General features: G+C 41.9%; 1 protein-coding gene across 1 annotated transcript; it reads right to left on the bottom strand.

Moving 5' to 3' along the window:
• Positions 1-13,332: 13,332 nt before the first annotated feature.
• Positions 13,333-14,437, bottom strand: LOC145947778 (uncharacterized). The gene has a single exon (XM_083057556.1). It carries the CDS (start codon positions 14,333-14,335, stop codon positions 13,337-13,339), a length of 999 nt encoding a protein of 332 aa, XP_082913682.1. The 5' UTR covers positions 14,336-14,437; the 3' UTR covers positions 13,333-13,336.
• Between the last annotated feature and the right edge of the window lie 10,398 nt (positions 14,438-24,835).

A 24,835-nucleotide genomic window follows, 5' to 3' on the forward strand; every position in this document is an offset into this window, starting at 1 on the left:
AGATAGGTTGATTGTCTTTAATTATCACCGTCAAATTTACAATTATTAAATCTCGAAATTAACGTTTCATTAGAGTTATCGCTCGTTGACCTGATCGTTCGCGGAATTAATGTGCGTTCGCTCGACTGTACTGGCAAGAAGAAGAAGGGTTCCCATTTTTTGGTCGCCTATATAGTTCGCTGAAATCTCGAGATTTCTCGGAAGCTAGAAGGGGAACCCCGAGTTGCGCTATACATTATAATTCCAAATTCGGTTAGGAGACCGCTTTGAAACAGAAAGAATAATAAAGATGAGCCCCACATAAGAAATAATAATAAACCGCTTATATTGATTTATGATCTATTTGTCTTCATCGATCGCTTTCTCGAAGAACAATAACGAGAATACATATATTGAGGACGAATTTTAACTCGATCTTATAAACTAATCAAATAAAATAAGGAAAAGATTACACTGAGACGAAAGCAGAAATTTACAGATAGAACTTTAACACAGAACGTATTTAATTAAAAAAAAAAAAGAATAAAAAAAAATAAATATGTCTTATTGTTAGTATTTTTCGCCAAATGTTTCGGATCATTGTCCTGCTGGAAAATGAAATTATCTTTCAATCCAACTTAAAGCAGTGATGTTTCCATATTTTTACAGATTATGTCAATACGCATTTTTTCTGTCTACGAGGGTTGTCTGAAAAGTTTTCGACCTAATAAAGATACAAGACATTTTTTCTTCAAATTAATTTTTATTTTTCTACATAGTCTCCTTGTAAGTCTATACACTTCTCCCAGCGATGCTCCCATCTCTTCAACCCGTCCAAATAGTACTCGGCGTCTTTCTCTGTAAAATAGTTGTTTACGAAGGTGATGGCCTCCTCATTCGACGAAAATCTCTGTCCTCCGAGCGCAACTTTTAGCTTAGGGAACAAAAAAAAGTCGCTTGGGGCTAGATCTAGTGAGTAAGGAGGGTGGTCAAGCAGTTCAAACCGTAATTCGTGGATTTTCGCCATGGCAACCGCTGAGGTGTGAGACGACGCATTGTCTTGGTGAAACAAAATTTTTTTTTTCTGCAAATGTGGCCGTTTTCCGCAATTTCTGCCTTCAGCTTGTCAAGTACTGATGCGTAGTATGCTCCTGTAATGGTTTTTCCTTTTTGAAGATAATCGATTAAGATAACTCCATGACTATCCCAAAAAACAGTTGCCATCACTTTCCCAGCCGAAGGAACCACCTTTGCTTTTTTTGGAGCTGATTCCCCCTTCGCAGTCCACTGTTTTGACTGTGTTTTTGTTTCTGGAGTATAATGGTGTATCCAAGTTTCATCTACAGTAATTAATCGGCGCCAAAACTCTGATTTATTGCGCCTAAACTGCGCCAACAGAGCGTTGGAAATGTTCATTCGAACACGTTTTTGGTCCAAAGTGAGCAAACGCGGCACCCAACGCGCGGACAGCTTTCTTATGCCTAAATCTTGATTCAATATGTGACAAACACGTTCTTTGGACATGTTCATAGCCTCTGCTATCTCTCTAACTTTAATTCGACGGTTGTCTAGCACCATTTGGTGAACTTGAGCGATATTATCGTCAGTGATTGCAGTTTTTGGACGTCCCGAACGTTCATCGTCACCCAAGCTGGTACGGCCACGTTTAATTTCAGCAGCCCAAAATTTCACGGTGGTAAATGATGGTGCAGAGTCCCCGTACACAGCATCCAACTCGTCTTTGATTTGCGTAGGCGTATTGCCTTTCAAAAACAAATATTTAATGACAGCTCGATACTCGATTTTTTCCATTTTCACAAAAACACTCACATCGACTCACTCAAATGATTGTCAAACAACAACTGCGCGTCCAAAATGGCTGAAATTTTGGTGAGTACCTTTCAAAGCATGCGCAAACACATTCCCCAACTTTTGTTTACGAGTGCTGCCATCTTCATGTTGAGGTCGGAAACTTTTCAGACAACCCTCGTATATACCATTAATTTTAAGCAAATTTCCTACTCCTGACCAAACAAAACAACCCCAAATCATAATGCTTCGTCCTCCGTACTTTACATTCTGTTGTTGCAAGTGTCTCTTTTGATACAATTCACCGTTTTTTCTTTATACACTAATCCTTGTTTTCCGGTTGGATAAATCAAATTTACTCTCGTCAGACCATACTATCTTCCAAAAATCAATCGGCATTTCTACATATTTTTTACACATTCCAGACGCTTTATTTTATTTCTCTTGCAGAGAATGGGCCGTTTTCTCGAAAATCGGCAGTGCAAATTTGCTTCCCATAGTCATCATCGAATTATTTTATGTGATACCTTTACCTGGAGGTTCTCTTGAATTGTTAAACATTGATTTTTTTTAATTTTTCTTACAATACGAGAGTCGTCCCGATCAGTGGTCACTCGATTTCTTTTTCTTTTGTTACGTCCGGGGGTGCAGTTGCGGCGTAAATTTTACGAAATTTAAATCGCGACCTACGAACTCGAACTGCGGGGCGGACTACGTCGTATTTCGGAATTACTCCGGGGATACCCACGACGACAGGTATTTCCTTTATGGTCACGGTTGCGTTTTGGGAGAAAGGGAGCGTTTCGTATAGGTTCGATTACTGACGAATCAGTCCATGTATCCGCGGAATCGTTCGAGTGAATCGTTGACGGAGTGGAAAATAGTGATTACTGTATTACCATCCGAGTCGATACGGTAGGGTTCTTCACCACGGCGGTACAGAAGGTAAGCTCGTTGGCAATGATAACAAGGGTGGTCGATGTCACGTGTTTTCGACAGTCGGTAAAAATTGCAGACTGAGCAAACGACTCCGGTCGGTACGTCGCCGATAACGAGGAGATGCTTAGCGCAAGTTAACCACTCAGATTGCACGCCAATAGGTAAACGCATATGGCAATCCGTACAGAGAGCGGCACTTGTTTCCTTATTAATAAAACCGATTATCCGTTGGCAATACGGGAGGTTATTTAGGGTTTCTTCAATAGTTTCTTCCTCGGAATCATCCTCGGGGAGGAGCAAAGTGGTGGGGATGTCCAAGTGTGACGGTATTATTGGACACATAGGAGTTGATTGTTTAAACTAATGTTAGTTAAAATAAATAATTGCCATGAGGTCGATTTGAATGTTCTAACACGTTCACGAAGTTTCTAGATATTCTGGAAAGATTTAGAATTTTCCAAAGGGTTGACTGTAGGATACCTACTGCAGTTTTATGAGGGCCATAAACTGACCCTTGATAAAAAAAAAGGTTTCGCACGATTTCTCTTTTTGGGAGATGAGAAAATTTAAGACGCGCAGAGAATATTCTGGAAACCACGTGGTAAGCTAATATTTCTAAAATTGCAAGAGAATTTATTAGTTATTATTGTTAAGTGATTCAAAAATGCGTAGACGTAGTTTCCGAAATAGATTCTTGTATTTCGCGGGTTCCTGGGCAGAAGGGAGGCTCGTGTTGTAAAGAAATATCTTGAGCACCTACCTTATTTAATTTCCAAGGAATGGACAACGACTGGATGGCGATGATCCGGGGTACCCGCGTTGTAGAGGGTGTACAGGATGCCAGACCTTTCTGCAGATACCTTGTACGGCGTGGATCGTTGTCCGGGATGTCGTTCAATGGCACCTTGGAATTCTTGATTTCGATCGCGTGCAATTGCGTAGGCCACTCCCGTAATTTAACGTCCGCGTGATTATTATTATTATTATTAATGCTAAAAGGCACGGAGTCGCCGAACAATCTATCGTATTCCGGGTCGTTATGATAGTCGATTCCAATGAAATTAGAGAGACCACGTGTTGATTCAGTGCGATGTAGTCGTGCTGTTATACGCCGTAGTTGATTCTTTCTTCCTGCACGGCGTGTTTTAGGCATTATAAAATTTAAACATTCTGAACGTCGTTTCGCTTCTGCAATAACTAACGTGCGGCGGTCCTCACTGTTCGTTGTTGCTTTCGGCGAAAGATTATGAGCGGTTCGTCCTCTCTGAATAATCACTACGAGGTTCAGGAAATATTTCTATGTTATAGAATAGTAATTTGTTAGGAATGGATTATTTGACGCGTGTTTTAGGCATTGTAAAATTTAAACGTTCTGAACGTCGTTTCGCTTCTGCAATAATTAACGTGCGGCGGTCCTCACTGTTTGTTGTTGCTTTCGGCGAGAGATTATGAGCGGTTCGTCCTCTCTGAATAATCACTACGAGGTTCAGAAAATATTTCTATGTTATAGAATAATAATTTGTTAGGAATGGATTATTCGACGTGTGCAGGCGAGAGAATTCGAGATGCGTTGTAGAAATAATATAGGCTTGGAGATACACGAGGTTGGAACTAATTTAGAATGAATTTAGAATATATATATATATAACACTTTTATTCTAGTATAACACTACGAGTAATACAAAATATCTAAGTTAAATTTTAGAGTTAGAATCTTAGAGTTAAAGTTAGAATTAGAGTCTTAGAATTAGAATTAGATTCTTAGAGTTAGAATTTGAATTTTAGAATTCGGAGAGAGTCTTAAAAGTGACTGCTCTGCTTGACGGCGCGATTAGAACTGGTCTCCTCTGGGCTCGCTCTGAGGTCCTTCGGTTTTCGGCAGCTCGGTTGCGGCGGCCGAGAGTGGGGGAACTCTCTAGAGTAGGGAGTTGCCGTGGTAGGGAAGTTCCCAGGTGCTGCGGAGCGCCGCGCTCAGGCACTAGGCGGAGTTAGATGTCATGGCCGGCATTGGCGCGCATTTCGAACGGTGTTATAAGAACTTAGAATTATTTTGCATAAGAGTGAAAAAATTTAAGTAGCCGGACGTGACACTTTCTATTCTGTGCATAACAGAACCAAACTCCAGAAATTTTTTTCATAATTTTTCCATTTGGGTTTTGTTTACTTCCAATTTAGCTGCTACCTTTCTTTGTCAAGAACTTTTCTAAATATCTTTTATAATTAATTTTCAAATTTGTGTACAAGTTAGGTTTCCAGTCATCTTCACAAACAAACTTTCTCTGTTGAGAATCGGCAAATGACAAAAAACAAACGCACATTATAATAAGGTCACATAATAAACTAAATAAAACACAAAATGATTTTGCTCTAGGAAACGATAGAATACTTCAATAAATAAGTGACATTTTTAACTGAGATGGTGTTTTTTTGTCCCATTTTTCGTCTACTAAGTAATACAAATCTGAAAAGATTAGAAAAAAATAGTCTAAAAAAATAAGAAAAATCTTGTTTAAAAGATAAAATTGTAAATCAATAATTTTAATATATACAGGGTGTCCGGTAACTCGCGAATCACCTCTCGTAGACAGGTAGAGTGGGTCAAACTGAGTAAAAAAGTCCTGTACCATTTTGAGAAATTCGCAATAGTTAATGATAAATTAATTGTTAAAGATCGGCCAACTAGTGTGCGCGGCGAGAAGAGACAGCCCATTGTTACGCCGTTGCTAGGGGAGGGAGGGGTGGTGGAGGGGCGAAGCGGTAGCAGGGACGTTCAACAAAAGACAACGGGTGTGTAAATGTACGTATGAGCTGGAGCTTTGTGTCGAATTATTTCTCTCATTCTCTTCCTCTCTCTTGTAAAGAAAAATTTTGACAAACTATTTTCTACGATTTTGAAATCATTGTAGTTGCGTCGACATCATATTTGGCAATGTGCATCATTAAAAAAATATGTAAATTTACTATAATAATAAGTGTAAAATTACACGAAAAATAATGAAAATGTATAACATTTCCATTATTTCTCGCGTAATTCGACATTTATTGTTAATCTTATTTTACATTATTATTTACAGTGCATCTCGTCGAAATTCAGCATGCATAGAAAGAAGAAATCGATGCAAATCACTCGATAGTACTCGGATACGTTCTGTTGAGATTTTACATTAATAATAATTAATAATAATTCAATGACATTCTTTCTCTCTCTCTTTCTCTCTCTCTCTCTCTCTCTTTGCGGCATAGAAAAAATTTGTTATCTTTTCCACACCACCTTGCGGTAGATAACATGGCGCATTTTCTTTAAAGTGGTAGGTCTAATCCACTCTCAAATTTTAATTTAAAAGTTGTTCAAAATGACCTCCTGCTTCGTGCGAGCACAATTCGGCTCTTTGAATGATATGTCGCGTAGCCCGATACGCCATTTCCGGCGTGATGGTATTAAAAGCAGCGAGAATTGCCTCTCGCATCTCTGCTTGTGTGCCATCACGCCTGTGCTCGACTAAATCTTTAATGTGACCCCACACGAAATAGTCGAGCACATTGAGGTCTGGCGATCGCGCTGGCCAAATAATTGGACCACCTCGACCGATCCATCTTTCGTGATAGTGCGCATTTAAAAAATTGCGCACTTGACGCGAAAAATGCGCAGGTGCCCCATCATGTTGGAAAATGAGACCTGCTCTTACGTCGAGAGGAATATCCTCGAGTAGAACAGGTAACTCATTTTCCAAGAAATGTTTATAAATTTCGCCATTTAGTCGCGGCGGCAAAAAATAAGGGCCGATCTGAAAATCATGGAAAGAAACTTATCTATTAAAAACAAGGTTAAGAGTATTTTATTGACCAACACTGGCTAAAGCAATAATTCTTTTATTACGACGTTTCGACCCTAAATTGGGTCCTCTTCAGGCTATTCTTTAATGTAACGTGGTAAACCCTATACGCACATGATGTTATGTTAGAATGTGAGTTAAAATTGCAATTTTAACTCACATTCTAACATAACATCATGTGCGTATAGGGTTTACCACGTTACATTAAAGAATAGCCTGAAGAGGACCCAATTTAGGGTCGAAACGTCGTAATAAAAGAATTATTGCTTTAGCCAGTGTTGGTCAATAAAATACTCTTAACCTTGTTTTTAAAATTCGACTGGCAATCACATCTTACATTTTGTTATCTATTAAAGCTGCGAAAGAAAATTCCTTAATTAATAAAAAAATTTATTACTTACAATTCGGTTCGCAATTATTCCTGCCCATACGTTTATTGTCCAACGATTCTGGAACGTACATTACCGAACAACGTGCGGGTTTTCTTCAGCCCGGTATAAAAAATTTCGGCTATTAAATACCCCGTTTGGCGTAAACGTCGCCTCGTCTGTCCAGAAAATACGGTCTGGAAAAAATTGATCCCGCCGGCATTGAGCGAGAAATCCTATGTGTGTTTCGGCAATTGTTAATATTTTTTTTAACTAAAAAAATTTTTTTTAATAATTCAAACATGAAATTAAGATAATTAAAATACCTTCACAAAAGTAGACGCGCTGTTCTCTATCTCTCGGCAAAAATTGTTGTACTCGCTGAAAATGATACGGGTGCAATCCGTTTTGACGTAGAGTACGGTGCACCACGTATCGCGAGAAAACAAGCATCCAAGCTACGCGTCGCACACTATTCTGGGGATTCTCTTCAAATGCTCTTAGAATTGTTTCTTCCTCGCCCACACCATAATGCAAGTGTGCATTTACATCTCGACGATTTGAATGAAGATTGCCTGTCTCTCTCGCGCGTTATACACATCTTAGAATTACATTATAAGTAGGATGTCGATCACGTCTGGGGAATCGCTCCTGTATTATCTAAATAAGTTAGAATATAAATTATAATATACTAACTTTTTAAATAATAGAATGACAACAAAAATTTCATAGAAGAAAAAAACACGCCAAGTATATAAAAAAATTCGACGTTGCATGCAAATATGCTTTGTAAAAATGTTTCTAAGTTTAAAAATAAAATTTAAAAATATATTTAGAAATATGCAGCTCAAAAATTGACATGTAAAAGTATAACCTGTGTTTTCTTCAGCAAATGTGTCCTCTAATATAATCATATTTAAGTGTCTGATGTATTCGAAGCAAAATAATCCACAACAGTAGTATGTGGGCCACTATAGTGAGTCAAAACAAACCCCCACTACTCGGCCACTGGCGCCAGAGGGGCGTGGCTAGACAGGGCTTTTCGATCCGTGATTGGATTTCGATCCGCTAATAGGAATCTTTAGGCCCAGGGCTCTGATAGGCCTAACTATAGTGGCCCAGCACTCTGATTGGTTGGTTTTTGTTTTTGGAAAGAGAGGAGGAGAGTAGGCAGGGTTTTTGAAAAAAGCCGACAAAATGGCGATAAAATATCGCGGTATACCGAAGCCGGCGTGAGGATTATGGCACCCCACCCCGTCTATGATAGGCTCTAACTATAGTGGCCCAGCACTCTAATTGGTTGATTTTTGTTTTTGGAAGATGGTGAATAGACAGCGTTTCTGAAAAAAAACCCAGAAAATGTTGATAAAAAAAACGCGGTATAGCGAAGCCGTCATAGAGCGGATGAGCCCTGGTGATCTTGTATAGCGCTGAAAAAAAATAAACAAAAAATGCACTAATTCCGGCTGACTGTCGTTACTGGGCGTCGCATTGACGGGTAGCGTCGGCATCGTCGCTAATAAAGAAAACAAAAAGATATACAAAAAGTACATGCGCCCAGCGTCCGCTTTCAATTTAGGCTAATTACCGTCACCTCAGGTAACAAAAAGAGGTCTAATAGAAAACACGTGCATTCGAGTTCGCATTCTAGTGACGCTACGTAAAGGTTTTATTGCTGAAAAGAATAAAATTATTTCGAAGTAAAGGGAGAATAGAGAATGAAAATGTAAACAATTTAAGGTACAAAATTTTACTTTATGGTAATTTTTAAATAAAATCGATATTATTTTATAAACATAATACATAAAAATATATTTTCTTTATAATATATTACATTTAAAATTACAGGAATATGACATTTTATTTAAATTTATTGTTACAATTGCAGAGAATTATTACTAATAGTATATACAAATACTTTTTACAAAAATTTACATTGCTTTCCTAATAAATGTATAAAATACTTATATAAAATATTGAAGAAAATACGCGAAAATAGAATTATTCCGATGATAAATAGCCGTACGGAATTGAGCAACGGCTATTAATAAGTCTACGTTTCACCAATACTGGTGCGCATATTTTTGTCTCGTCCCGCGTTACAATTTTATGAAACGCGGTGCGTCGAATTGCGCTAAAACATAGATTTATTATAGTTTTATCTTCTTATTCTTTTTCTTGATTCTTTTCTCGCGCTAATAATAATTTTTTAATGCTATTAAAATTAACGCGCCGCGAGTTCTCGTAATTGAGGGTTATTCCCTTAACTTTACAAGTTTCATATACTCGACCCTCGGGTATTCGCACGATGTAGGCGTAAAATTTTGGGCCACCTGACACGAACTCTTCGATGTAGCTACCGCGTCCGTAGCTCTCGAGTTCGTCGGTCATATCGCCTAGAAAATTACCCGTGTGAGGTTCATATTCATTCGGATCACCGGTGCTCGCATAAATACAGGAATCAGTACCGTAATACAACACGCGACGATCTAAACGCTCTAAATATTTGTATAATTTTAAACGTGCTTGCGCGGTCGTATATGCGGCTATTACGTTGGTTATCGGCGAGGGTACGACAGCCTCTTGTCGCAACCGCCACGAAACATATTATCTCGTTTACAGGTAATATATCGGTTATCTAGTGCTCGGGACTTGTTAATAACGACATAAAACGCTGATGTGTCTTAACGACTTCGGTGTTTGGTAAATTAGATCGCTGGCCGAATTTACCCCAGAATGAATTCAGACAAAGCTTCGCGACCGAGCGCAAACCGTGATTTCGCGCTTATCGAGAACAATACCCTCGGTTTTCTCGTACTCCCGCAGGTATCGCTTTTTAGCGTCATCGTCCTCGCATTCGCCCGGCCACCCGCTTGCTTCCTGTTTAAGTTGTAGAAATGAGTTTATATATTCGGCGAACAATCCACCTTGCCGTGTTTTGCGATTATATTGGCTAATTTTATATTGCCAAATTTCATTTACTTTTGTCACGAGATAACCTTTTTCGATGGTTTTGCGTAATTCGCAGGTCACGTGCCCTCGAATTCGCGTTCGCAAGGACGCTCGTGCGTACACGACGTCCGCGAAAAAGTTTCGCAGCAACTGCGACATAAGGCAAATAACAATTTTCCGTGCACGCGATACGAGAGTACTGGATGAAATAAATCGCGCGGTGGAAGTACCGTACAACGTACGAGGCCTTCAACAGAATCAAAATTATAATTCGGTGCCGTTCCGATTAAAGTGGAACATTCATCGCCGACATAAATATCAGGATGGCCGATAGGGAAAGCACCCGTCTTCAATACATACGGGTACAAGGAACATACGTCTACGTAACATTTTCTCCGCATCCGTGATTTTGTAAAGAGTCGCAATATTTCTCGTACGTCCACTGAAAAATGCGTCGCGAGGATCGAGCGGTACTGTTTCCACCATCGGATGGCTCTCGAGGAATTCGCGGATCTCGCGATTGTCCCGCATTTTTCGATCGAAGGTACACTCCCACTTTTTTGTAACCAAATATTCTGTAACCGTTGTCGCAGTCGCCACGAGATCGCGAGAGTTCGTTCGTATCGCGAGTCAATTGTGTCTTTACGGTCCATAGCCGACGAAAGCGTTTTATCGCGATTTATCGGAAAGCACGATGTACATCCGTGCCAAAAGCAGCCGTAGAATTGCAGCACGTAACACGACGTTACTCCCGTTTCCGATGTTTTTTCATAATAACCATCGACAAGTGTGCCGTTGATCGTACGATATTCGTGCGCACGCCCTGCGTGGTTTATAGTATGCCCGAGCTCGCGCTCCTTCCGTACCAGTCACTGTAGAGCTTTATGCGAATACATGTTCGCTTTTCTGTATCCGCCGGCTGGAATGACACCTACTGTTACGTCCGGGGGTGCAGTTGCGGCGTAAATTTTACGAAATTTAAATCGCGACCTACGAACTCGAACTGCGGGGCGGACTACGTCGTATTTCGGAATTACTCCGGGGATACCCACGACGACAGGTATTTCCTTTAAGGTCACGGTTGCGTTTTGGGAGAAAGGGAGCGTTTCGTATAGGTTCGATTACCGACGAATCAGTCTATGTATCCGCGGAATCGTTCGAGTGAATCGTTGACGGAGTGGAAAATAGTGATTACTGTATTACCATCCGAGTCGATACGGTAGGGTTCTTCACCACGGCGGTACAGAAGGTAAGCTCGTTGGCAATGATAACAAGGGTGGTCGATGTCACGTGTTGTCGACAGTCGGTAAAAATTGCAGACTGAGCAAACGACTCCGGTCGGTACGTCGCCGATAACGAGGAGATGCTTAGCGCAAGTTGACCACTCAGATTGCACGCCAATAGGTAAACGCATACGGCAATCCGTACAGAGAGCGGCACTTGTTTCCTTATTAATAAAACCGATTATCCGTTGGCAATACGGGAGGTTATTTAGGGTTTCTTCAATAATTTCTTCCTCGGAATCATCCTCGGGGAGGAGCAAAGTGGTGGGGATGTCCAAGTGTGACGGTATTATTGGACACATAGGAGTTAATTGTTTAAACTAATGTTAGTTAAAATAAATAGTTGCCATGAGGTCGATTTGAATGTTCTAACACGTTCACGAAGTTTCTAGATATTCTGGAAAGATTTAGAATTTTCCAAAGGGTTGACTGTAGGATACCTACTGCAGTTTTATGAGGGCCATAAACTGACCCTTGATAAAAAAAAAGGTTTCGCACGATTTCTCTTTTTGGGAGATGAGAAAATTTAAGACGCGCAGAGAATATTCTGGAAACCACGTGGTAAGCTAATATTTCTAAAATTGCAAGAGAATTTATTAGTTATTATTGTTAAGTGATTCAAAAATGCGTAGACGTAGTTTCCGAAATAGATTCTTGTATTTCGCGGGTTCCTGGGCAGAAGGGAGGCTCGTGTTGTAAAGAAATATCTTGAGCACCTACCTTATTTAATTTCCAAGGAATGGACAACGACTGGATGGCGATGATCCGGGGTACCCGCGTTGTAGAGGGTGTACAGGATGCCAGACCTTTCTGCAGATACCTTGTACGGCGTGGATCGTTGTCCGGGATGTCGTTCAATGGCACCTTGGAATTCTTGATTTCGATCGCGTGCAATTGCGTAGGCCACTCCCGTAATTTAACGTCCGCGTGATTATTATTATTATTATTAATGCTAAAAGACACGGAGTCGCCGAACAATCTATCGTATTCCGGGTCGTTATGATAGTCGATTCCAATGAAATTAGAGAGACCACGTGTTGATTCAGTGCGATGTAGTCGTGCTGTTATACGCCGTAGTTGATTCTTTCTTCCTGCACGGCGTGTTTTAGGCATTATAAAATTTAAACATTCTGAACGTCGTTTCGCTTCTGCAATAACTAACGTGCGGCGGTCCTCACTGTTCGTTGTTGCTTTCGGCGAAAGATTATGAGCGGTTCGTCCTCTCTGAATAATCACTACGAGGTTCAGGAAATATTTCTATGTTATAGAATAGTAATTTGTTAGGAATGGATTATTTGACGCGTGTTTTAGGCATTGTAAAATTTAAACGTTCTGAACGTCGTTTCGCTTCTGCAATAATTAACGTGCGGCGGTCCTCACTGTTTGTTGTTGCTTTCGGCGAGAGATTATGAGCGGTTCGTCCTCTCTGAATAATCACTACGAGGTTCAGAAAATATTTCTATGTTATAGAATAATAATTTGTTAGGAATGGATTATTCGACGTGTGCAGGCGAGAGAATTCGAGATGCGTTGTAGAAATAATATAGGCTTGGAGATACACGAGGTTGGAACTAATTTAGAATGAATTTAGAATATATATATATATAACACTTTTATTCTAGTATAACACTACGAGTAATACAAAGTATCTAAGTTAAATTTTAGAGTTAGAATCTTAGAGTTAGAGTCTTAGAATTAGAATTAGAATCTTAGAGTTAGAATTTGAATTTCGAGAGACTTAGAATTCGGAGAGAGTCTTAAAGGTGACTGCTCTGCTTGACGGCGCGATTAGAACTGAGCTCCTCTGGGCTCGCTCTGAGGTCCTTCGGTTTTCGGCAGCTCGGTTGCGGCGGCCGAGAGTGGGGGAACTCTCTAGAGTAGGGAGTTGCCGTGGTAGGGAAGTTCCCAGGTGCTGCGGAGCGCCGCGCTCAGGCACTAGGCGGAGTTAGATGTCATGGCCGGCATTGGCGCGCATTTCAAACGGTGTTATAAGAACTTAGAATTATTTTGCATAGGAGTGAAAAATTTAAGTAGCCGGACGTGACACCTCCCCTCTTAGAAGAAAAAGTTGGACCATGTCTAACTTTTTCCAGTTCTATATCATAGTGGGTATAATTTTATTTATGCTTAATGTTAAGGTTAACACTTTCTTATTTCCTAGTGGTGAACGAGTCTATACCTCTTCGTTGAGGAGGTTGCGCAATTCTTTATAATTTACATGCGCTTCACTTTTCACTTTTTGTATTGGTGGGGAGTCTTCTTCTTGTGAGGGGGGGGCTAGGGGTGTTGATTCTTCCTGTACGGGTAGTGGTCCCAGTGGTGGTTGCTTCCTTTTGTTATTTTGTCCTCCGTCGGCCGGTCTTCCCATGTGTAATAATATGTTCGTGACTGATGTCCATACGGCTCCCAGGAGGTGTAGGCTCCATCCGTAAACGGAGTGAAGTGCGTATCCATGGATCAGTGTGTCTATTATTAATTTGGCAAGTCGTGCGACGACAAAGATGCCCAGCACTCCGGCGCTGGCGGATCCGAAGCTTATGAAACCTTTCCATAAGCGTGCTCCCGTGTTTTCTGCTAGCTTGTCGAGTGTTTTCTCGTCTAGCAGGTTTAGCATGGATAGACTTCCTGTGGGGACTTCGTGTCCCATTGCTCCCCTGGCGATCGTGTTGAGCATTGAGGGTTTTTCCATCGGGAACATGATGTGGTCGCGCAGACGATCCAGGTCTTCGCTGGTGTAAATGCCGCTGGAGGCGAGCGAGTCAGGGCTTACGTATCTCCATGACGGTTTGGTTAACGGCTGGATTGTCGGAGGTGCGATTGACTCCACTGGTTTCGGTGTCAGTCGGTACCATATGTTGTGCACTTGGTACATCGCTGGTAGGAGTTCGTTGCAGTCCCTGAGTGTTCCAGATTTTGTGAGTATTTTTGATCTGGGTAATAGGAAAAGAGATTTATTCTGGTGGGTGACGGGAAGCTCGTTGTAGCAATTGTCGACGGGTCGTACTCGGCATTCCACAGGTACGCATTTGATGAGGTGGATAACCTCGCCAGCTGTAATGGCGGTGTACCCTGGTGATTTCATAATTCTGTGCGCCATCTCGTCTGGTGCAATGCTTGCAAGGGAGAGAGCGTTGAGCAGGATTTGTCTCTCCAGGGCGCATTTCTGTTCCATTATGTCTCTGTATAGTTGTGATAGCTGTGTTCTGAGGTGTTTTTCTACGTAAATAAACTTGGAGTTTACGTACGAGAAAATATCAAGATTGTCGATTTTGATTTTTGAACGACCTTTGAACACGCGTCCTGGCTGCGTTTCGAGGACGCAGAGCTTGGGGTGCTCAGTTCGCAGGAGTTTATATCCACAGATGTTTGTCTCGGTTGTGCGTGCCAGCGCGAACGTGGTATCTTGTGTCGTTACCGTGTAGACCGTTGGGGGTCCTTATGCGCTGATTTCGGTGATAAGCGATGTGCCAATCCTTCGTATAGGACATCGTATCGGCCGAAATGGCAATTGTCGGCAGGTAACACCGACCAGTATGTGGAGGCTCCGTCTGCGTCGTTGCATTCTCCTGTTGTCACGGGGCAGCGAACACCTGAGGGGAGTATTACCTCGTTAGTGTTATGTTTAACGGGTAACTCCAGCTTCCGGGTAGTGATCCGTATTGAGGCTTGGACGATTGCGTTATCCCAGGTGCCGTACGGATCGCTGTATTGAGTCCCGCTACATCCTCCGTCGGTTTTTACGGAACCTGCGAATGTTACTGCGCGCAGATTGGTAGCGTTTGGTTTAATGTCGGAGAGATGTCCGTTTAATCCTAAGGAGATGGTTCCCGTTTCGTGCAGTTTTCTACAAGTATCGGCCGATGTTTCGTGAATGTACTCGCGTCTGCCGTTATGTACGGCAGATATGTGTGAGTGCATCCCACAGTAATAGACAGTTCGGTCGACTTCAATTTTGCACTGGATTCCTGATGTGTGCTCGAATTCGCTCAACTGTAGCAATTGTACGTAGACCTCTTCCTTCTTTGGCTCGATGTCGTCGACTTTGCATTCTTCTATGTCCAATAGTGAGAGCGTAGTGATATTTAAACCGCGGCCTCCGCAGTCGTACCCTATTAGCCCATTAGAGGTTAGGGCTAACAGTGCGATTGCAGTTAGTATGCTTGCGTAGGTCTTCATTCTGTCGTGGTTGGCTGGTTACTGGCCCGTCCTCCGTCGGGGTGTCCGAGATATAGTCATCTTCGGAGTGGGGGTATTCCGGGGTAGGGGCTTGATGTGGCGAGGGTTTTAGCTTATCCATATGTACAATTCTAAACCTATTATTACTTATAGCTAACTTAACATTATGGTTTTTTAGGATTTGTATAATTTTATAGGGGCCTGTATATTGGTCGGATAGTTTCCCCTTTTTGGGTTCTTTTAATAGGTATACGTTATCTCCTACCTTAAATTCCTTTACATTTAGTTTCCTGTCGTAATATTTCTTAGATCTAATCTTAGCTTCTATTAAATTTTCGCGCGCGTTATCTTGTACGTCGCGGATTCTAGAGAACAATTCTCGAAGATAATGCGAGTATGTTTCGTTTTCTTCATTCTCTAGTGGCGGATCGTTGGAGGGGACACGCGCTATTTTGCCGAATATAAGTTCGTGCGGAGTGTATCGCGTGCCTTCGTGTACACTAGTGTTATATGAGAACGTAGCTAACTTCAAAAATTGATCCCATTCGCGGTTTTTATTAACATATTGTTTAAGGTATTCCCATAGTACATGGTGGGATCTTTCAATCGAACCATTCGATTGCGGTCTATAAGCTGTAGTTTTATATTGCTTAATTCTAAACTTACGTGCTATATTGCGCAACAGAGAATTAAGGAAATGTGACCCTTGGTCAGTTAACCAAGCTATAGGAGCGCCGTATATACATATGAATTCGTTAGTGAGTGCATCGGTTACGTCGGTTGCGGATGCGTGCTTCAATGGAATGGCTAGTGAATACTTAGTTAAAAGGTCCTGTATGGTAAGAATGTATGTATTTCCTAAAGAAGTTGTAGGAAGAGGTCCCATTATATCCATTGAGATTTTATCAAATGCTGTGCCTGGCGTATCTGTAAGCACCATTGGTTGTTTAGTTTTTACTCTTACTAATTTTTTCAGTTGACAATCTTTACATTTACGAATATATTCACAGACGTCTTCCTTCATCTTTGGCCAGGAGTATCGTTCTTTTAGTCGGTTATACGTTTTGGTTACTCCTTTATGGCCTCCTATCGCTGAGCTGTGGTTATCTTTTATAATTCTTTCTCTATCTGCAGGGAGTGGAATTTCGATCTTGTTTGCGCATACGAATATCTTAAGATTAGTGTCGCTTAATGTACGCTGCAGCAATGAATATATGATATTCCAGGTAATGCTATCTACATTGTCTTGACATATCGAGATTGACTGTAGGTCCAATTCTGTAACTACGTCCTTTAGTGAGCGTAGCGTTTCTTTGATAATTTCTATTTCAGTGGCGGCTGAGACTCTTTCTTTAGCGATAAGTGATATTAAGTGTCTGTTACCGTTGCAATTAACTTTTGCTCTGCCCAACGTGGCGTCTTTAATTACGGGTAGTATGTTATTATCATGCAACATTTGAGCTCCTCGTCCCAGCGGTACGCCTTGTTGCGTAGCAAATATAACAAGATTGTCTTTTCTGGTTATAAAGTTATCTGGAATAGTTATTATTTTGAATCTCGCGTTCGGTTCTCGTAATTCAAAGGGGGTTCTAGGGTTATCGAAGATTTGATTCTCTTCGTCTGAACTGGAGCTATCGTCAGTCTCGATTTCTTTGTCGGATTCATTTTCTGCGGTACTATCAACGTTATTTCTTGTTGATGAATTTACATTTGTTGGTATGGGAGAATCGACATTTGTTGGGGCTTGTGTTTTCTTATGTTGATTAGTCGAAAATAGTGATTCGTCGGAGTCGGATGTGTTTACAAGCGGGAGAATTTGTTCGATAACAGGGTTTCTAGATAACGCGTCGGCGTTAGCATTTATTTTACCTGCTTTGTATTCTACTTTATATTCGTACTCTAGTAATTTTAGACGCCATCGGACTAAACGCGATGATGGGTCCTTTACTGAGTGTAGCCATACTAAAGGCTTATGATCGGTTACTAACTGGAATTGTCGACCATATAGGTATGGTCTGAAATAATTTACACTATATACTATTGCTAACAGTTCTTTCTCAATGGTAGAGTAGTTTATTTCTGCTTTATTCAATAGTCTCGATGTGTAGGCTATAGGAAGATCCTTCCCTATAGTGCCCTGGCTAAGTATTCCTCCAACCGCATATCCGGATGCGTCGGTAGTTACAATGAACGGTTTAGTGAAGTCTGGGTATTGCAAAATCGGTTCGTTACAAAGCGCATTGCGGAGCTGCGTGAAAGCCGACTCTTGTTCCTCTTTCCAGACGAATGATTCCTCTTTCTTTAGCAGATTCGTGAGAGGTTGTGCTATCTTGGAGAAGTTAGGTATAAACCTTCGATAGTAGCCCGCGAGTCCTAAGAATTGTTTTATGTTTTTCGCGTGTTTGGGTCTAGGGAAATCTTCGACCGCTGTTATTTTCTTGGGATCGGGTTTTACTCCGGCTTCACTTATTACATGGCCCAGGTATGTGACTTCTTTGCGGAGGAATTCGCATTTGTCGGGCTGGAGGCGCAGTCCTGCCCTTCTGAGTCGTTCCGCTAGTTTGTGGAATTTGATTTCGTGTTCTCGCAACGAACTGGAATACAATACTATATCGTCGAGATACACGAAGAGTTCGGCACCTTGAAGTCCCGACAGTACCTGGTCCATGAGCCTTTGGAAGGTCGCGGGGGCATTTTTGAGCCCGAATGGCATTCGTTTAAATTCATAATGCCCATACGGAGTGGAAAACGCGGTTTTATGTGTGTGAGATTCGTTCATCTTTATCTGGTGAAAACCCGATGCCAAGTCAAACACACTAAAGTATTTCGCGCTCCCCAGCTGATCGAGGATCTCTACTATGTTTGGTAAGGGGTAAGCGTCCCCGACTGTTTTTTCGTTCAGTGCTCGGTAATCTATTACCATTCGCCAACGCTTGTTACCTTGTGAGTCCGGTTTTTTGGGCACGATCCACAAGGGGGAGTTATATGGTGACATAGATGGTTGGATTACATCATTCTCAATGAGTTCTTGCACTTGTTTGTTAATCTCCTCCTTGTGCATCGGCGGGTATCTGTATTGTTTTGTGTGTACCGGAAGTTCGTCGGTCGTTGGGATGGTGTGTGTGGTGACGTTAGTAGAGTGTAGTTTGTCGGTAGGAAGGCGAAACAGATCATTGTAAGTGTGTATTAGGTTATGTACGTGTTTCGTTTCTTCCGTGTTTAGATGATCGAGTCGCAGTAGTGTCTTAATCTCGTCGGGACGGGATGTGTTTTGTTTACTTAGTGTTGCGACGTACTGTGTTTTCTTAGCGAAGGTCTCCTCATGCCCTAAGGTTGGGAGAGCGGCTTCGGAGGTTTTATGACTCTTGGTCGAGGGATGAGATTTGGAGAGAGTGCTTTTACGACTCTTAGAAGGGGGCGGTGAGCCCTCATGGTCTCGAGGATAGGATGTGGATAGTTTTTCTATCTCTTGAAGACTTATTCTAGGTAAGTTGAACTTGAGATCCTTATCGCTTGTATTGACGGCTTTTATGTAGGCTATGCCGTTGCGGTTGGTGACGATGGCGTCTCCTAAGTAGATGTCATCGTTTACGTGGATCCGTGATATATACCCTACGCTAACGTTGGTATCGCTAACACGGAGCGGTAGTGTAGTTCGCGATCTTGCTGGGATCGTGAATGTTTGTTCGGCGTTGAAAGGGATTGAGGCCCCTTGCCAAATGATGCAGCGTTTGACGTAGTCTATTTTAGACGCGTCTTGTAAGAATTCGGAACCTAAGATTCCGTCTTGCGAGATTGGAAAATCGTCGGTGACGATGTGGAGTTTGATTTGGTGACCGAGGTATTTTATGCTAATAGTCCCGAGCGTTTTGATTTTATCGTTCGTGATTCCGCTAAGGAAGATCGTCGAACTTTTATCAATGTCGTTGTTGGGGAGTATTTGTCCTTGTTTAACAAGATTAGGCGCTGCACCTGTGTCTATCATAAAGCATGTCTCGGTCGATAATCCACCTGCGGCTATGGTGACCGCGGGCGCATGTGAAAAATCGTTCGGAGTTAACATTGCGATTCGCGTGTTTCCGAATCGTGTTCCGTGCTTATCGCTCTTATCGGGCGGTTCGTTTGAGAAGAGGCCCCTTGGTGAGGTGTACCCGACCTTCCCGCGGGGCTCGGTGAGTTTCCCGACTCATTTTTTTGCACGTTATTATTATATTCACGTTTTCTGCATTCTTCTATCTCGTGCCCGTTGTTTTTGCAATAGCGGCACCATTTATTGCGACGGTCGTTGTAACGAGTAGGCGCATTAGTGTTTGTGTTAGTATTATTGTAATTTTGGCGTCTATCGCCATATGTTGGGCGTTCGTCGGAGAATCTCACCGGATCGTTACGCGTATTGTTCGGATAGCGTTCCCGAAATTATTTTCGTTACGCGGAGGCGTATTAGCGTATCCTCGACGCGTATGTTCGTTTCGCGGTGGTTCGGGTTCGCGGCGGTCACGTGTTTTATATCGATCGCGGTCTATTTCTTCCCGTTTTGCGAGTTCTTTCGCTCTCGCGAACGCCTCAGACGGGACGGAGTATAATCGTCTGTCCATCTGCAATCTGTACTGCAGAGGGAGTCCTTCGCAGAAGGATCGTGCCGTGAGTTCGTCGATTCTTAGGGCTGTCTCATTATCTATGCGTCCCATTGCGCGGCGTTCGGCGTCTAAAATCGCGGATCGTAGATCTTTGACGCGGCTGATGTAATCTAACATGTGCTCTTGGGGTTTTAAGTATACGATACTAAGTTCTCCCCTGTATTGATCGATCGTTTTCGCGGGCCCGAATGCGTTATTTAATAGGTCGATCAGTTGTGTGATGCTTTCGCAGGGCTCCCCCTCGACGGCGCTATAGGCACGCCCGCTAAGCTTATTAAGTAAGAGTTTGGTGAGGTTGCGTTCGGATGTCGGGGGAATTATTTCTTTCGCGCGTTGGCATGCCCGTGTAAATTGCCTAATCGGTATATTATAACCGTCGAAAGTAGGCACGGTTTCGGTCGCTTCGCGAAAGGAGACCTTGGGGGACTGGGGTCGTCCGGAAGGTAACTCGGAATGCCCGGCGGAGTCGTCGAGCGATAGTAGAGGTTGGCCCGAGAGTCTGATAGACGGGCTGGGCTCTCGCCGCAGCCGATTCACCTCATTGCGTAATATTTCGATTTCCGCGAGGAGATCGTTTTTGAGGGAATTCATATCCTCAGGGATGGTGCCCTGGGGTTGGCTCTTTCCCGGATTCCTTTCCATATTTTCGCGGAGCGTTTCGATTTCGCGTTCTCGTTTATCTGCTCTTTTCCGTTGCTCTTCGAGGAGTGCGGCCTCCTCTCTTAGGCTGATTTCTTTGGTTTTCGCGAGAGCTTCCCTAGTTCTAATACGATTTTGAGCTTCGATAATTTCAACTTCCTTTTGCTTTAATTTTGCTTGTATATCCGCGAGCTGTGCTTCAGTTAATTCCCTTCCCGCGAATTCCTTTTCAACCGATTCTTCCTTATCTCCCTGTCTTCCGCGCGTCCCGACCATAGCTCGGAAATTTCAGTATCCCACCGCTGTCACCAGTTTTGTTACGTCCGGGGGTGCAGTTGCGGCGTAAATTTTACGAAATTTAAATCGCGACCTACGAACTCGAACTGCGGGGCGGACTACGTCGTATTTCGGAATTACTCCGGGGATACCCACGACGACAGGTATTTCCTTTATGGTCACGGTTGCGTTTTGGGAGAAAGGGAGTGTTTCGTATAGGTTCGATTACCGACGAATCAGTCCATGTATCCGCGGAATCGTTCGAGTGAATCGTTGACGGAGTGGAAAATAGTGATTACTGTATTACCATCCGAGTCGATACGGTAGGGTTCTTCACCACGGCGGTACAGAAGGTAAGCTCGTTGGCAATGATAACAAGGGTGGTCGATGTCACGTGTTGTCGACAGTCGGTAAAAATTGCAGACTGAGCAAACGACTCCGGTCGGTACGTCGCCGATAACGAGGAGATGCTTAGCGCAAGTTAACCACTCAGATTGCACGCCAATAGGTAAACGCATACGGCAATCCGTACAGAGAGCGGCACTTGTTTCCTTATTAATAAAACCGATTATCCGTTGGCAATACGGGAGGTTATTTAGGGTTTCTTCAATAATTTCTTCCTCGGAATCATCCTCGGGGTGGAGCAAAGTGGTGGGGATGTCCAAGTGTGACGGTATTATTGGACACATAGGAGTTAATTGTTTAAACTAATGTTAGTTAAAATAAATAGTTGCCATGAGGTCGATTTGAATGTTCTAACACGTTCACGAAGTTTCTAGATATTCTGGAAAGATTTAGAATTATCCAAAGGGTTGACTGTAGGATACCTACTGCAGTTTTATGAGGGCCATAAACTGACCCTTGATAAAAAAAAAGGTTTCGCACGATTTCTCTTTTTGGGAGATGAGAAAATTTAAGACGCGCAGAGAATATTCTGGAAACCACGTGGTAAGCTAATACTTCTAAAATTGCAAGAGAATTTATTAGTTATTATTGTTAAGTGATTCAAAAATGCGTAGACGTAGTTTCCGAAATAGATTCTTGTATTTCGCGGGTTCCTGGGCAGAAGGGAGGCTCGTGTTGTAAAGAAATATCTTGAGCACCTACCTTATTTAATTTCCAAGGAATGGACAACGACTGGATGGCGATGATCCGGGGTACCCGCGTTGTAGAGGGTGTACAGGATGCCAGACCTTTCTGCAGATACCTTGTACGGCGTGGATCGTTGTCCGGGATGTCGTTCAATGGCACCTTGGAATTCTTGATTTCGATCGCGTGCAATTGCGTAGGCCACTCCCGTAATTTAACGTCCGCGTGATTATTATTATTATTATTAATGCTAAAAGGCACGGAGTCGCCGAACAATCTATCGTATTCCGCGTCGTTATGATAGTCGATTCCAATGAAATTAGAGAGACCACGTGTTGATTCAGTGCGATGTAGTCGTGCTGTTATACGCCGTAGTTGATTCTTTCTTCCTGCACGGCGTGTTTTAGGCATTATAAAATTTAAACATTCTGAACGTCGTTTCGCTTCTGCAATAACTAACGTGCGGCGGTCCTCACTGTTCGTTGTTGCTTTCGGCGAAAGATTATGAGCGGTTCGTCCTCTCTGAATAATCACTACGAGGTTCAGGAAATATTTCTATGTTATAGAATAGTAATTTGTTAGGAATGGATTATTTGACGCGTGTTTTAGGCATTGTAAAATTTAAACGTTCTGAACGTCGTTTCGCTTCTGCAATAATTAACGTGCGGCGGTCCTCACTGTTTGTTGTTGCTTTCGGCGAGAGATTATGAGCGGTTCGTCCTCTCTGAATAATCACTACGAGGTTCAGAAAATATTTCTATGTTATAGAATAATAATTTGTTAGGAATGGATTATTCGGCGTGTGCAGGCGAGATAATTCGAGATGCGTTGTAGAAATAATATAGGCTTGGAGCTACACGAGGTTGGAACTAATTTAGAATGAATTTAGAATATATATATATATAGCACTTTTATTCTAGTATAACACTACGAGTAATACAAAGTATCTAAGTTAAATTTTAGAGTTAGAATCTTAGAGTTAAAGTTAGAATTAGAGTCTTAGAATTAGAATTAGAATCTTAGAGTTAGAATTTGAATTTTAGAATTCGGAGAGAGTCTTAAAGGTGACTGCTCTGCTTGACGGCGCGATTAGAACTCAGCTCCTCTGGGCTCGCTCTGAGGTCCTTCGGTTTTCGGCAGCTCGGTTGCGGCGGCCGAGAGTGGGGGAACTCTCTAGAGTAGGGAGTTGCCGTGGTAGGGAAGTTCCCAGGTGCTGCGGAGCGCCGCGCTCAGGCACTAGGCGGAGTTAGATGTCATGGCCGGCATTGGCGCGCATTTCGAACGGTGTTATAAGAACATAGAATTATTTTGCATAGGAGTGAAAAAATTTAAGTAGCCGGACGTGACAATGGTGACAAAATCACGTTACATAGTGGAATACGTGAACGGCAGAATCAAGAATTTTTTCCAGCTCTTTAATTCAACGGTAAGAAACACCATTCTTTTGACCATTTTTGATGACTTTAGGATTGCCTGTGCTATATATAATTGTATATTCACTGCCATTACCGACAAGACTTCTGACCTCATTATTAACAGAATGCTGCAAAAAGTGAGTGAACCCAATATCTTAGCTGACTTACAAGTATCACTACCCAACTGATACTCACCGATTTGAATGAAACTTAACATACTTATTAAACACCGAAAAATATTAAATACGTGTTTTTTTGTTTCGGCTAAACACGCTTTTTAGGGGCACCCCTCAACCCCTGGAGGTGGAAACAGTTATGGCTAATTATTTCTGAAACGATACATTTTCTGAAAAAAGTGCTTAGGACCAAAGTTGTAGAGTTCAAAGTGATGCACTTGATGACGACCTTGAAGTCGACCTTGAGGTCGATTTTCAAGGTCAATTAAATTTGGAAATAATTAGCCGTTGCCGGTCTCTGACCACATCCTGTATCTATAATCAGTAATTTTATGCGTTGATTCTAAATCTGTCTTCAGAATTGATTTGTTGCGTTATTTTCCTAAAAAAAGAAAAAAAACCTGACTTAATGGGAAAATAGGCGCAAATTTATAGAAAAAATAAGAAGGAGAAAAAAGTTTTGTAAATAACTTCAGAATAGAAGTAAAGATAAGAAAACATAAAATGTCACTCTAATTATAAGTTAAACATTACCTTCATGCTATTAGAAATTTTCAAATTTTTTTAAATTTTTATTGCTACTCTGGAGTTATCCACAATATCTTTTACTCTTTATTTTGTATTAGGATTTCATTCGGACATATGATCAATTATTATTTCCCCGACTGTCGTTGAGCAAGCATTTTCCAAAATTACTTCTTGATCACTTATTTGCTATGAGCTATTTTGCTCGTGAATTTCGTTCGAATATACCTTCAATTATCATTTTCACATCTGTACTTGGACGAGTGTTCATTGTTTATAGTTTTACGTCAAATGTTCTTACGACTGCTGTTTCTCGTGAATGTTTTCAAAATTCTTTCGGAAAGTATTTACTGCAAGTACTTTTCCATCATTTGTTCCCACGACTATTTTTTGTGTTAATTTCATTTAGGCTTACAATCATAAACTCTGCTTTCTATGAATTTACTTTGAATCTTTGTTATAATATTATTAAAGCTGTCACGTCCGGCTACTTAAATTTTTTCACTCCTATGCAAAATAATTCTAAGTTCTTATAACACCGTTCGAAATGCGCGCCAATGCCGGCCATGACATCTAACTCCGCCTAGTGCTGTCACGTCCGGCTAGTTAAATTTTTCACTCCTATGCAAAATAATTCTAAATTCTTATAACACCGTTCGAAATGCGCGCCAATGCCGGCCATGACATCTAACTCCGCCTAGTGCCTGAGCGCGAGTACTCTGCGTTGATACCACTGCTT

Source organism: Prenolepis imparis, unplaced genomic scaffold (assembly GCF_030444845.1).
Source record: "Prenolepis imparis isolate NDT839.2.m4 unplaced genomic scaffold, iyPreImpa1.0 SCAF_141, whole genome shotgun sequence".
In the NCBI taxonomy this organism is placed as follows: domain Eukaryota; kingdom Metazoa; phylum Arthropoda; class Insecta; order Hymenoptera; family Formicidae; genus Prenolepis; species Prenolepis imparis.

Coding starts and splice junctions, on each gene's coding strand:
- LOC145947778 (XM_083057556.1), bottom strand. CDS start 14,335: ATGGAACAGAAATGCGCCCTGGAGAGACAAATCCTGCTCAACGCTCTC.